Source organism: Pseudorca crassidens, chromosome 19 (genome assembly GCF_039906515.1).
Source record: "Pseudorca crassidens isolate mPseCra1 chromosome 19, mPseCra1.hap1, whole genome shotgun sequence".
NCBI classification, from domain to species: Eukaryota; Metazoa; Chordata; class Mammalia; order Artiodactyla; family Delphinidae; genus Pseudorca; species Pseudorca crassidens.
Window position 1 is genome coordinate 3,301,114 of NC_090314.1, and position 13,171 is coordinate 3,314,284.

The 13,171-nt window shown below is 55.5% G+C and overlaps 1 protein-coding gene across 9 annotated transcripts in view; it reads left to right on the top strand.

The window, feature by feature from the left end:
• The window catches only part of MPRIP (myosin phosphatase Rho interacting protein), a 129,687-nt gene that overhangs the window by 35,629 nt on the left and 80,887 nt on the right, over nt 1–13,171 (top strand). For 6 of the 9 annotated variants that reach the window (XM_067717662.1, XM_067717659.1, XM_067717658.1 and 3 more), the window contains exon 3: nt 196–372. In XM_067717662.1, the coding sequence (XP_067573763.1) occupies nt 196–372 (177 nt within the window). The remainder of the gene's footprint in view (nt 1–195; nt 373–13,171) is intronic. The other 3 variants (XM_067717656.1, XM_067717665.1, XM_067717664.1) reach the window with 1 other exon arrangement.

Here is a 13,171-nt window from a genome sequence, read left to right on the forward strand (position 1 = left end):
TGTGCTGGGTACATAAAGAATACAAAAAGGTGACCCAGACATTGCCTCTGCTCCTTTTTCTGAGGAGCTTACAGATTAAACTAGATCAGGCATCTTTTAAAATCTCAGTGATTGGGAACACACTGGGTGGTTTGGGCCTCTCCACTGGCCCAATCCTGGCTGACGAGGCACTGTTCTTCTACCCCTGGGCCCCAGAAATGGAAGCTGTGCAGCCAGCGTGCCTCAGAGGCAGGCTTGTCAGGCGCAGGGGCTCGGCAAGTGGAGACGGGCCAGAACCCTCCCGACACCCTCTGTGTTCCGTTGCAGAAATGGCAGCGCCGGTTCTTCATCCTCTACGAGCACGGCCTCTTGCGCTACGCCCTGGATGAGATGGTGAGTGTCCTCCTCCGCCCCTCCGCTCTCCTGCCCCGGCCTTCGCCAGGCCCCTTCGTCGCGGTGGTGTCGGCCTTGTGGCAGCTGTGTGCTCTTGCTTCGGCTTCTGCTCGGGAGGCTGGAGATGTGGAAGCCCGTGTGGCAGCTGGTTGCAGCAGCCCTCACAGCCCCGACCTTTGCCTCGAGGCGCCTTCAGTGGCCACGGGTGAGAGTCACGGTGAGGGAGGAAGTCACTTCTGTTCAGGGTGGTAGGAGCGCCTGGTTAGAGAGAAGCGGAGGAGGTTGCGGGCCCGCGGGAGCAGGTACGGCCGCCCTGGGTGGGCGGGTGCCAGCTGACCCCCGCGGATCCGTGCGTAGTGCAGGGCTCCTCTCAGGTCCGTTGCTGGAATTGGTGTCACTCATCGTATTTGATGTTCAGAGGTCTCCTGGCCACAGGGTTAGTGTTCTGGTCACTGAGCCAGGGTGTACGGGCTCCATCCTGTCCTGTCACCCACCTGATTTGTTTCCTGGGCTGGATGAGTATTTACCAACCAGGTAGAATATTCTGGCTTTTCTTTTCCCACCCATTTTGTCTCCTGACTTTTTTCTAAAGGAGATCAGTCTGTCCTAACTAATCTAAAGTATGACTGAGTTCCAAGCTTTATAAAGGATTGATGGTGGAAGCTTTGAGTGCCTTTTCCTGTTCCATTGGCGTGTGTGTGTGTGTGTGCGTGCGTACCTTTGTGTGGGCAGCATTGTTAAACTGGGACTGTCCAAGAACATCTGTTCACACCATGTAAGACAGGTTGACCCTACCCCTTTCAGAGTTCATTTCCTTGCTGCAGGGGTGAGAGCAGGGTTCTGGAAGTGTGAGCACAGCACCTTGTAGTCTGTTGGGACACTTGGATGTTCGGTGGTTATCACAGCTGATACGTGACCAGGCCATCGGTGTTTCCGTTTCCATGTGGGGTCTTAATCTTTGTGATGCGTTTTCCATTTTGTTTGTGGGACAAGTTAATGGGTATGATATCTAGGAATGGGAATTAATAGGTATGATACCTAGCTCTGTGTTGACTGTTTTGCCTCATTGGTTCCTTCAAAAAAAGAATTTTCTTCTTTTTCATTCTTTCTGATGAGCATATTTGTACAACGTGGGTGGTCCACAGAGGGTTTTTGCCGTGGAAACGTCTGTGGTCCAGAGTAGTTTGAGGCGACTGGGTTGGTGCCACCGGTGGTGGTAGAATTTACTAGAGGCAGGAGCAGTGGGGCGGATTCACCTGGACACTCATTTCCTTTGGTGACTCAGCACTGCCCTCTGTGTTCTCCTGACTTGACCGTCATGTCAGCAGGCGCCCTGGGGCGGGAGGTGGGCTCCGACCTGCCTGGAGGTTTACTTTGTCCTCCCTGTGCCTGTCTGACTGCTGTTAAGTCCCGCAAAGACTAACCATAGAGAAGGGGCCTTGGAGGTCACTGGATGACATCCAGGCTGGGCCGGGCCATGAACCAGCCCAAAAAACAGAATTTTCTGGACTCGGCTTGGAGGCTGATTCTTCTCGTCAGGAAATCTTCCTTTAGGTCCCGCTGGAGTCCGCTATAGTCCATGGCTCTCTTCAGCTGCACGAGCCTGAGGGCGGCTGCTGGGCACAAATGCACAGCACACGCTGGTCCGAGAGCTGCTCCTGCACGACTGGGACTGTGAGCCGCGGGCGACACCCGGCCGTGCCTTCCGGTCTCCCCACAACCTGCCCGTCCTGTGCTGCTCGGGCGGAGGTGGGACGTGCCAGCCATGGAGAAGAAGGAAGCCGGGAAAACCGGGGCTGCGGAGAGGGTGCTCGGGGTGCCCAGAGTGGAGGGATGGGCTCAGGTCACTCTGGCAGATCCCCGTGGGGATGAGGAGACTGACCGGTGCTGCTCTGTGGCCCAGACTGCAGTGCAGGGACACGGCCCTCCCGAGGTGAAGGGGCATCATTTCTGTGAGTGACAGGAAAGAGTAGCAGTTGTGTTGAAATACCTTTAGAGCGGCGTGGTTTTCCCTGTTGCGTTAGGAAGGCCCCGTGGGGGAAGTTCTGAGGAAGCCTCCGGGCCGTGTGCGCGAGGAGGCTACTGAGGGATGGTCAGGTGCCGGCCGCTCGGTGGTCGGCGTTGGCGGCCGTTGCCGTGGGGGCTTGCGGGTGGGCTCCTCCTTGTGGGGCTGGAGCGGCCTCTCCCACCCCGTGGTCTGCGTCAGGCCTTGTTCTTCGTGGCCGCTCCCCAACCCAGAGGCCAGTTTTCCTGAAGCCTAGACTCCCGCCTCCACCTGGAGCAGAACACCATGCGTGCAGACTTGTGTGTGAACCAAGTTCCAGCCGTGCCAGAATTTTCCTCTCTGAGTACCTAGAAGTGGAGCCGTGGTCCTCAACTGGGCACCTTGTGCCTCCCGGGGCTGCCCGGCAGTGTCTGGAGTCATCTTTGAGTCTCACAGCTGCACGAGGGTGCAGAGGTGCTATTGGCGTCTAGTGGGTGGAGGCCAGGGTGCTGCGAAACAGAGTGTGATGCCCAGGATGGCCCCACAGCAGAAGGTGATCCGGCCCCAAGTCCACAGTGCTGGGCTGAGAGACCCTGTGTGACCTGGTCCGTGGCTTACTTTTTTTTTTTTAATTGTTTGACTTGCTATCATCCCGGTTCTTAAAAGGTTCAGAAGGCCCTACCCCTCAGATTTCCTGGGAGTGAGGGAGGTGATGGGCAGGGTTAGCCTGCTGGCTGGGATGGTGCATGCTGCGCCTGGAATAGGAATGGGCCTGTTCCTGGTGGGGAGGGGTTTCTGTGGGGTGTTCTTGCACATCAGACGACCACAGGGCCAGCAGAACTGCTTGTGTGGCTCTCTGCCGGGGAGTGGATAGGCACCGCTTCCTGTGGCAGCTCAGGGCAGTTCAGACCTCTGTACCTGTATAATAGGCCCATCTTGGTGTTGGTCTCCAAGAGCAGCAGCTCTGAGCAGCCGGTAGCCACTGCTGATCGTGCCACTGCTGCCAAGTTTAGCTTTAGCTCTCCCCCTTCCCCCACCCGCCCCATCCCTCCCCAGCGAATCTACTGCATGTAATAAATTAGCGTTTTATGGCTGGGACCTTAACACTTAGTGACAATCTGTTTCAAATTGTTATTTGGACTTTTATACAGTATTACTATTTGTTTTCATTTGCTTAAATGTTATCTTACCTACCGGATGGGACCTTTTTTCGTCAGTGCTGGGCCCCCGATAGTTTTTGGATACGTTTTTGGTACCTTCGTATTGTCTGACCTGGGGTTTGGGTAGCACAGGCCTCGTAAACGTTTGTAAGTGCGTTGCTGCAGGATCTCTGTCTCAGCGCGGGGAGAGGGTGGGGCCTGGGCGCTCCTGGGGGGGGGTTAGGTGCGCTTTGCATCGAAGCTCTTAGGGTTCCTCAGCAGAAGGGAGAGTGCGCTCCAGAGCATAGGGCGGGGACCCGGAGGGGCATCGTGGTGGCCAGGAGGCCCGGAGGAGGAGGGCTGCAGTCCCCGGGTCAGCGCCTGCCTGGAGGGCTGTATCGAGGGGCCCTCCTGCGTGGGCTCTTCTGCTGGGTCTGGGGCCTCAGGCTAGTCTGGCTCCCGGGGTGACTGTTGCCTTCTCTTCCAGGCAGCTCTGAGATGGGACTAACCTCCGGGAGTCACTTTTCCTTTTTTGGGAAATTTCTTTCTCGATACACCCACATACCCTGTAACCGTTGGGTGTGGAGGAGAGGCAAATTGCCCAAAAAAGGAAAAAAAAAATCTCAAACGCAGGCCGAGGTGAGGTGGGCTCAGGGCAGCCTCACAGACAAGTGGGAGCCTGAATAGTTTGGCTGCGCCTCTGTTTCTTCAGGAGTGGACAGAGTGAAGAATCTAGAAACCCAGGCTGCTGCCTCTCTCTCTCCTCTGCTTTTGTTTTTCCCTCTGTGCTCTGCCTGTTTGTTTACCAAATTCTGCCACTTTCCTTGAGCTTTTGGGGACTGATGTAAAGCTAAGGTGCTGGGGTCACTAGAAGTCTTTCCTGAAGAAGCTCCTCATCCAGAGGGGGATCCAGGGCCCTGAGTTTCAGGTGGAGCCACTGGGCTGTGAGGCTCTGGGGCTCCAGGGGGGACTGTGTCCGATGAGCTCTGGCAGCCTTGTCTCTTGATTTCGTCTTCTCTTCCTTTTTCCTCCTGGAAGCCAGGCAAAAACATGTTTTGTTGTTGTTGTTTGCTTTTAAACTGTGGTAAAATATGTGTAACAAAATATACCATTTTAGCCATTTTTGTTTTGTTTTGTTTTGTTTTTTGCGGTACGCGGGCCTCTCACTGCTGTGGCCTCTCCCGCTGCAGAGCACAGGCTCCGGACGCGCAGGCCCAGCGGTCATGGCTCACGGGCCCAGCCGCTCCACGGCATGTGGGATCCTCCTGGACCGGGGCACGAACCTGCGTCCCCTGCATCGATAGGCGGACTCTCAACCACTGCGCCACCAGGGAAGCCCTAGCCATTTTTAAGATTATAGTTCAGTGGCATTAAGCACATTCACATTGTTGTGTAGCCATCACCACCATCCCTCTCTAGAACCCCTTCCATCTTCTAGGCTGAAACTCTGTCCCCGTTAAGCCCTCACTCCCCATCCCTCCCCCAGCCCCCACCACATACCCTTCTGCTTCCTGCCTCTACGGATTTGAGGACTCTAGGGACCTCCTGTAAGTGGGGTCATATGGTATTTGTCCTTCTGTGTCTGGCGTATTTCACTTAGCATAATGTCCTCAAGGTTCATTCATGTCAGAGCATATGTCAGAATCTCCTTACTTTATTTTATTTTATTAAAAAAATTATCTATCTGTCTATTTATTTAATTTGGTTGCGCCGGGTCTTAGCTGCGGCATGTGGGATCTAGTTCCCTGACCAGGGATTGAACCCAGGCCCCCTGCATTGGGAGTGCGGAGTCTTAACCACTGGACCACCAGGGAAGTCCCAGAATCTCCTTATTTAAAAAAAAAAAAACAAAATTCTGGCAGGTCTAATGCTGTTGAACTCTTTCTGCTCTGAAACAAACTGACCCTGGGTCTCTCCTTTGTGGGAAGCGTGTAGAGGTTGTACCCATGCTTCCACGGCAGGTGTGTGGGGTGTCTCCCCCATCCTCTGCCCTGAGATTCCTAGAAAGTCAGGACAGACCAGAGCTTTGCGCCTTCACAGGGGCCATGCTGCAAGGGCTTCAGTGTGCTTCACATCCCTACACATAGCAGGGAGAACACTTTTCGCCCTTGGGTGCCTTGTTCGAGGGCAGCTGTGGGTTTGTCAGCCCCCTAGGAGGAGACGCTCCAGCCTGAGAAGTCACCCTTGGGGTCTGTGCTCGCATGTGAAGTGGTGGGCTTGGTCTGAACGCTCTTCAGAGGATGCTGAGTGCTAACAGGGTAGGGTTCTGGCTCCTTTACATTTTCCTTCCTGTAGGACCAAGTCCTGGAGGTTGCTTTGATCCCAGGACGTTTGCCTACTTCATTCTCAATGAATTTGGGCCCCAGGGGAGCATGGGGAGGGACTCACCTTGGCCCTGCTGCCAGTGGGGACTGTCTTTGAGGTTCTCTCGCTCCTCTGCAGCTGAGTCCCCATCGCATCCCCTGCTCAGAACCTCCTGAGGGCAAGGCCCAGGTAGCCACAGTTTAAATAACCATTTCCTGCGATTTTAAGAAGCACAGACATTGGAGAAGCCCTGCTTTAAGCACTGGCTCTCCTCCCCCTTGCTAGGCAGGCCGATGCGTCTGAGTCAGTGGTAACCACAGTGGCTGTTGTGTCCATAGCAAAGGGCCGTGGGGGGAGAACACACGGCCGAAAGAAGGTTCCTCTCACGGTGACGCTCACAGCCTGTTGGGACCCACGTGGACACGTGAAGGTTAAATACCAAGCCAACCTCAGTGCGCATGCTCTTCAGGGCAGTGGATGACTGGGGAGTCAGAGGAGTCTTCTAGGAGGAGAGAGGGGGCCTTGGCCACCGTCCTGCTGGTCACAGGGTTGGGGAGGGGGCGCATGCTCAGCCCGGTGCTCTGTGTTTGTTCTTCAGGCACGACCTCTAACGTGATGGTCACATCAGTATTGCTTGACAGATACTGTTACTCTGTTTCACGGAAGAAACTGAGGCCCCGAGAGATGGTGGCATCACTCAACTTACGAGTGACAGAACTGGGATTTGTGAACTGGTGAGACGCCTTCTGGGAGAATGACGGGGTCCTTCCCCTGCTGTGTCTAGTGATGGGCGGCTCTGCGTGCCGTGTGGGAGGTGGCGCTGGCCGAGGGCCAGGCTGGCTCTTGGCCTCCTGCCCACCCCTCGGGTCTGTGCAGCTCTAGGAGGTTCTCATGTGCCTTCCAGCTCGCTGAACTAAACTAACTTCAGGCCTGTAGTCCGGGTGTGTGGACGTACGTTCAGAGATGTGTAGAAATCAGAACAGTACTCAGCTCCGTGCCGGTCTGAGCTGCGGAGAAGTTTCCCCACGTCTGATGTTTTACGGATTAGTCTCATGTCTTTAGATTTATTTTTAAACCCGTCATGTGTTTGGCCTGGCTTCGGCCTTCGTACTTTTCCATGCAGTTTCAGCCTCCAGGGCACAGAGGCAGGCCTGCTGTGTCAGGGTGCCGGGAAACTGAAGGGTGTAGGGAGAGAGCGTTGGTTTGGGGTCCAGTAACTAAGGGTTTTACTCTGGTTCCTCTCTTTCTGACTGAGTGTCCTTGAGCAGGGCCTCCTCCCTGCCTGATTTCCCTCCACAGAAACCTCGTGGTGGTGTTGGGCCCACAGTGAACCTGGGCTTCCTTCCATCCCTTCCTCTGCTCAGCTGCTCTTCTGCAGTCCTGTGCTTGCCGTGGTAAAACTGGTAGTTTTGAAAAATAGCTTTGAACTTGGAAGTGTTCTCATCCTTACGCTAGCCTGTGAGCAAGATGCGGGCTGTTACAGAGCAGAAGCCGTTCCCGGGCCCTGCAGATGCACCACGTTCCACTGGGCCTCCTGGTGCTGTCACAGACAGGTTGGGAGACCTCTGTCTTTCAGTGGAATTCTGCACAGAAACTTAATACAAGTTTTAAAACTGATACAGTCTGGCACTACTTTAGTTGAAATTGTGGGATACTCCCACCCCTCCTTCACCACCCCCCCACCCCACCCCCCAGCTGCAGAGAAGAATATGCCTTGACTGGACAGACCTGCTTCTGAGGTAGAATCATCTGGGTGTCTGAAGGCCCAGTCCACTAGCCTGCATGAGCAAGGCACCTCTTCTGTGTCGACCATTTAATTAACTTAGTTTTCCAAAATAATGAACTTTTAAAAAAACATTTGCAGAAGTGGTAAGTGCTTTGCCTGTGTTGCTGGATGTGTGAACAACACCCATCTTTCAAGGTAAACTCTGAGGCCTCTGCAGGGGCTGTTGTTCGTGAGGAAAAGCAGAGAGTGGCTCTCCACTCTCAGTGGCTCAGCCTGGGGGAGAGCTCAGGAGTCATGCACCCGCTGGGCTGTCTAGAGGGTGATTGCAGGGTGTTGAGGTGTTTTACTCCTGCCTGCTTTAATTTTCTAGACTTGGGGGCTGTAGATGGGGGCTTACCTATCTTTACTTAATCATGACAAGCTACACATCATTTTCACCTCTTTGGGAGGGGTGTTGTAGCATTTAACTCCTTAATGACCCTTAGGTATGTTGCGGATAAAATAGAGTCTGTAAATGTGTATTCTGTGTGCAAGGGCTTCCTTGGCTGGAGGTGTGTGTAGTCTCTTGGGGCGGGTGTGGATGACAGCATGAGGGGTGGGTGCAGAGAGGACCCTGAGCTCTGCCTCTGGGCTTCCTGCCGGCCGCTTTGCCCTAGAGCATCTTTGGGTCAACTTCCAGTTACTTGGAAATGTTACAGTGAGTGAGCAAGGAAGGGCAAGATGAACCCAGTTGGGACTGGGAACCCCTCCCAACTGACAGCAGAGCCTTCTTGTCAAAAGGTCAGGGGTTAGCGGTGAAACTCACAAGTGTCACATGCCTTCTTTCCTCAAGTTTGACTCACTGGGACGCAGGAGACTTCACCCATTAGAATGAAGCATCCCTGTGTACAGATGTTGTTCCCTGGAAACTGGTGGCCGAACTTTAAGTCCTTCCCTGCGCTCCCCTCCTTTCTACTGAGTTGAGGAGGAGCTTGGAGACACGGGCTTGTTACGATGTCTGAGCCTGGTGTCTGTTGGAAGGTGCAGCGTTCTGCCTCTGGTAGCTTTTTGTTGGCATTTACCACTCTGCATGCTGACTTGGCTGACATTTCTCAGCATGGAACAGCTGGGGGATGGAGGCCACCAGCAGTTAATTATGGGGCTGTTTGGGATGAAGAACAGAGGTTTCTAGAGATGAGCTGGTCCAGATGTCCATTTGTGGCTGGGGAAACCCAGCGAGGAGGGGCTCAATCAGTAGGTGTGGGGCAAGCAGTCAGGTTCCTGGTTGCCTCGTCCCAAAGGGAAGGGCTAACTGTTAGCATGGGGGGCCTGAGTCTGGGGCAGGGCAGATGTTCTGTGCTTTCAGTGTTAGGGTCTGTCACCTGGTGGCCTGAGCCTTGTAGAGGAAAGAAGTTAGAGAAGAACACATGGGAATGAGTGGCTACAGAGGGTCAGGTAGAAGGGAGCAAATACATACCTGCCAGGTGGGCTAGGAAGGCTCTACAGGTAACCCTGAATCATTCACAAGAACCAGGAGAAGACACAGGCACCACTCCCAGGTGGGTCCAGGTCAGACCGATCTCCTTCCTCTGTCCCTTGTCCCCAGGGCGCATGGTTCCGTGTGGGTCTCCCTCTACAGGGCAGTGAGCACCTCAAGGCAGAGGCTGCTATTTGCCTGCATAGGTGGGACCTTACATAATACACGCGGCTGTGGGAGAAGCTCGGCACCTGTTGGCTGACCGCGTGGGGAATCGGTCTGCTGTCCTCCTTGACTCTGCGCTTGAGTCTTTGTCGTAAACGTTTAAGAAGGCCGCCCCCCGGGAATCCTCCTTCTTTGACTTTCAGACCAGAGTGAGAGGACTTGGTGACCGGGTTGCCCCGTGAGTGCCTTTCTGTGTTACTGGGACCGTCCCGTGTACTTTCCTTCCTTCCCAATTGCCTGAGTGCTGAGTCAAGGACAGCAGAATAGGGATCAGCTACCTGCCTGTGTCTGGTGCCCCTGAGCCTAGTGAGAACCCACGGTCTTCTCTCTGCTTCTCCCAGGGTGCCCGCAGCTGCTGAGGGGACACATACGACTTGTGAACAGAGGAGGCTGCAGGAGGTTCTACGTCCTCTTGTCCACTTGGTTCCCCTGTCCGGCCCGCAGCACGCACACAGCTCTTTCAATGATGGGAGGAGGTGATGGGGGCGGTTGGAGCAGCAGTTTTGTTGAGTTGGGGGAGGGAGTTCTGTGGCCCTCACTCTGCGCTGGGATAGCAGCTGAGGCCGGGCAGTGGTGGGTGTCCTTGTTGGAGGTCTTCAGAGCTGTGGGGGGACTTCTGTGGCAGCTGCAACTGTGGCCTGGAGGGTGAGCGTCTGTGGTAATGGGCTGGGCAGCTCTGGCTCTCATGCAGAGACAGGAGTGGAGTGACTTTGGGTTTTAGGAAAGTGAGCAGCTGGGAATAATTGGTTAGGAAACTAATTAAGTGGCAGCAGGGAGAGAACTGTCAAAAAATGGGTCATTTTATGCGAGTCAGCAGCAGAAAACATTTGGAGTCCAAGAAACAAAGCCAAGTGACTGGTACTGGTGTGTCCACGTGTGAGCCCACGGTGCCCACACGCGCCTATGCAGGGCTGGACGGCATGAAGCCAGGCTGCAGAGACCGCCAGGGCATAGCCCCTGCACCCCGACTTCTCGGGCTCCTCACTCTGCCCCCACTCAGCACTCTGTCATGCACCCAGCCCTCCCCACCTGACCATCTCCTTCCTTTGGACTTTCCTGGGAAATTGGCAACACAAACAGTCTGATAAGCCAATCCACTTAAGGCATTAATTGTGGGTAGGCAGCTTAATATGTTAGTGTCTTAATCTCTCCTGCTCTCCTTCCCTCCACAACACTTTTTTGGAAGAATCTTTTCTTGGACAGGGAAGGGAAGGGGATGTTCTTTTTGGTGGAAAAGCCCTCTGAACCCAGGGCGTGATTCCACTCATAGAATCTCACAGATGGCAGGTGGGGTTTCTTAAGGAAGGTACCTCACTTGGTACCATGTGATGACTTACTCTGAAGGGCTGATCCAGGCCATGTGCATGTGCACGTTGATGAACTGACCATTCACAGATGTCTCTCGAGTGTCAGAAGTGAGCCCAAGGTGGCTTCATTCTGGGCAGAGGATTCTGATGATGATATACAATGTGTAAGTGTATTAGTCTCCCGTGGCTGCTGTGACCACTGCCACTGACCTACTGTTTTAAGACAGCATGACTTGCTCCCACGGTCCCGGAGGTCAGGAGTCCAGCTCAGCATCCCTGCGGCTCCAGGCGACGGTGGTGTCTCGCCCTTTTCAGATTCCAGGGGCCGCCTGCGCCCTTCGGCTCGTGGCCGCTTCCTTGCCTCTCTGCTTGCATCGTCACCTCTCCTCACCTGTGTCAGTTCTCCCCCGCTTCTCTCCTGAAAGGACACTTGTGATGACATGTAAAGCCCACCCGCATAAGGTGGGATCATCCCCACATCTCAGGATCTTTAATCACACCTGCAGAGTCCCTTCTGACATCTGAGGTCACACTCCAGGTTCTGGGGATTGGGGTGTGGATATCTCTGGGGCCATTATCCAGCGGCCACAAAGGGTGTGATCAGAGGGACCTAATGCAGAGTGCTCTAGATACAGAGCAGGGCAAGCTGGTTCTGCCTGGAAGGTTTCACAGCAGAGAGGAGCTGGGCCGGGTCTTAGGGCTGGAGGGCTTTGCCTGGGATGGGGCGGGGAGACAGTGGGCATGGCTGGCTCTTGACTTTGTCTTCCTCCCTCCTTCTGTCCTCAGCTCCAGTTCTGGGCAGGATTAGGTGGTACTTGTGGATGTCCCTGCCGGGCTTGAGACAGGCACAGGAGATGGGAACAGAGAAAGGCAGTACATGGAAGACGAAAAGGAGAATGATGGGCCCACCCATGGTTGTCCCCAACGGCACAGATGCGCTGTGTTTCCAGAGTGAGCTGGACACGGGTGCAGCGTGGGGAAGGACCAGCCCTGTACCCATGAGGGGATGGAGAGGTGACGTTGCCCAGGTTATGGGGTCAGCTCCTTGACACAGCCCTCCCGGCCGAAGGTTCCGCAGCCAGCGCGGCTGGCATCCCTCTCATCGAGCTGGCCCGCAGGGCGAGCTGAGGGAAGCGGGAATCCCATGTCGTCCTGTTGGCGAGGCTGGTTCTCTGTGACTTCTAATGAGGGTGGTATTGCTGACCCAGCCAGTGGGACCGTGAGGTGCGGGAATGGGGCAGCGCAGGTGGAGGGAACAGAAACCCCCCAAACCGTGGAGGGAGGCGCTGAAGAACTTTGTACCCTGGCAGTTGTGGCCCACCTCCAGCCGCACGGGAGCATGCTCGTCCTCGAGCAGCGGAGAAGGGTCCTTGCGGCCTCATTGCAAGGCCGGGATTCCAGCCAGCTTCTGCTGCACCTGCTCTCTGTCCCTCCTCAGGTCACCTTCCTTTTGGGTTTCTGTCTGTACCTCTGCCTGGTGGATGCACTGGGCTGTTCGTCCAAGTCCACTATGAGTGATTCACTTTTCCCTCTGAACCCACTGGTGGGGGTTGTACCTGTCTCCCCGCTGACCAGTGAGGATTTGGGGGCCCGACAGTGCTTTGCGGTGCCCAGGCCCCAGCTGAAAGGCCGTGTACACGGACGCTCATCAGTGGCATCAGGCTGTCTGTCTAAGGGCGTGGTGGCTGCCACTGGGGCAGAAGCCCGAGGCTCACTTCTTCCACGTAGCCATGTACATTTTTTGGAACCAGTTAGCCTCTGATAAATGCAGAGCTAAAAAAAAAAATCACAGCAATCACTGTACTAGCTGCTCTCACTGGGTTCCCATTTAATCCTGAAAATGGTTCTGTGGGGAGAGCCCAAGGTGAACCTTGCCCAAGGTGAGGTTCTTCCCCCACCCCCCACCCCACCCCCCCACCCCACCCCCACCCCCGGCAGAGCTGGGCTTCTGGCCTTGAGCCGTGGGTGGGAGGCCTGGTGGGTGGAGCTGCTCTGGCTCCTGTGCTGTGAGCCGAGCCCAGATCCCCCTCCCAGCACCTGGTGCCGGAGCTCTGCCTGGTTAACGTGGTGTGATGGGTACTGACGCCTGCTGAGCGCACAGGGCTGTGATGGGCAGAAAAGGGCCAGGCAGCCTTTTCTCCTCCGTCCCTCCCGTAAGGCAGCCAGTGTCTGAAGAATTCCCTGCTGGGTGGAGGCCAGACTTGTGCCTGGTGTGGAGGACACGCCTGGCCCTACCTTCCAGCGCTCTCTCAGGAGGAGACCTACCAGCACCGCCACATATTCGGGTGCCGGTGGTTGAGGGGCCAGGGAGTGGTAGATGTTGGGTGGTGTTGAGGGTCCTCGAAGGCATCCTCTCCTTCAGCCCTCACCTTTGACAGATGAGGAAACTGAGGCGCAGAGGGCAGGAGGGGTCTCTGTCGTCACCCTCCAGCAGGTTCAGAGACACGGCTGCGCCTCCACGCGGGGGCTCTCACTGCCTGGAGTCAGGGTTGCGTGTGAACAGGAGCTCTGAGCTCCTGAGGGATGGACACGCACCCCATTCTCACACCAGCAGACCCTCGCGTCTGTAATTGGCTCTCAGTCAGGCCTCCCTGCCCACCCGGTGGAGGAAGGTGGGGAGCAGGCCCAAGACAGGCTGGGGTGCCAACCCCATCTTGA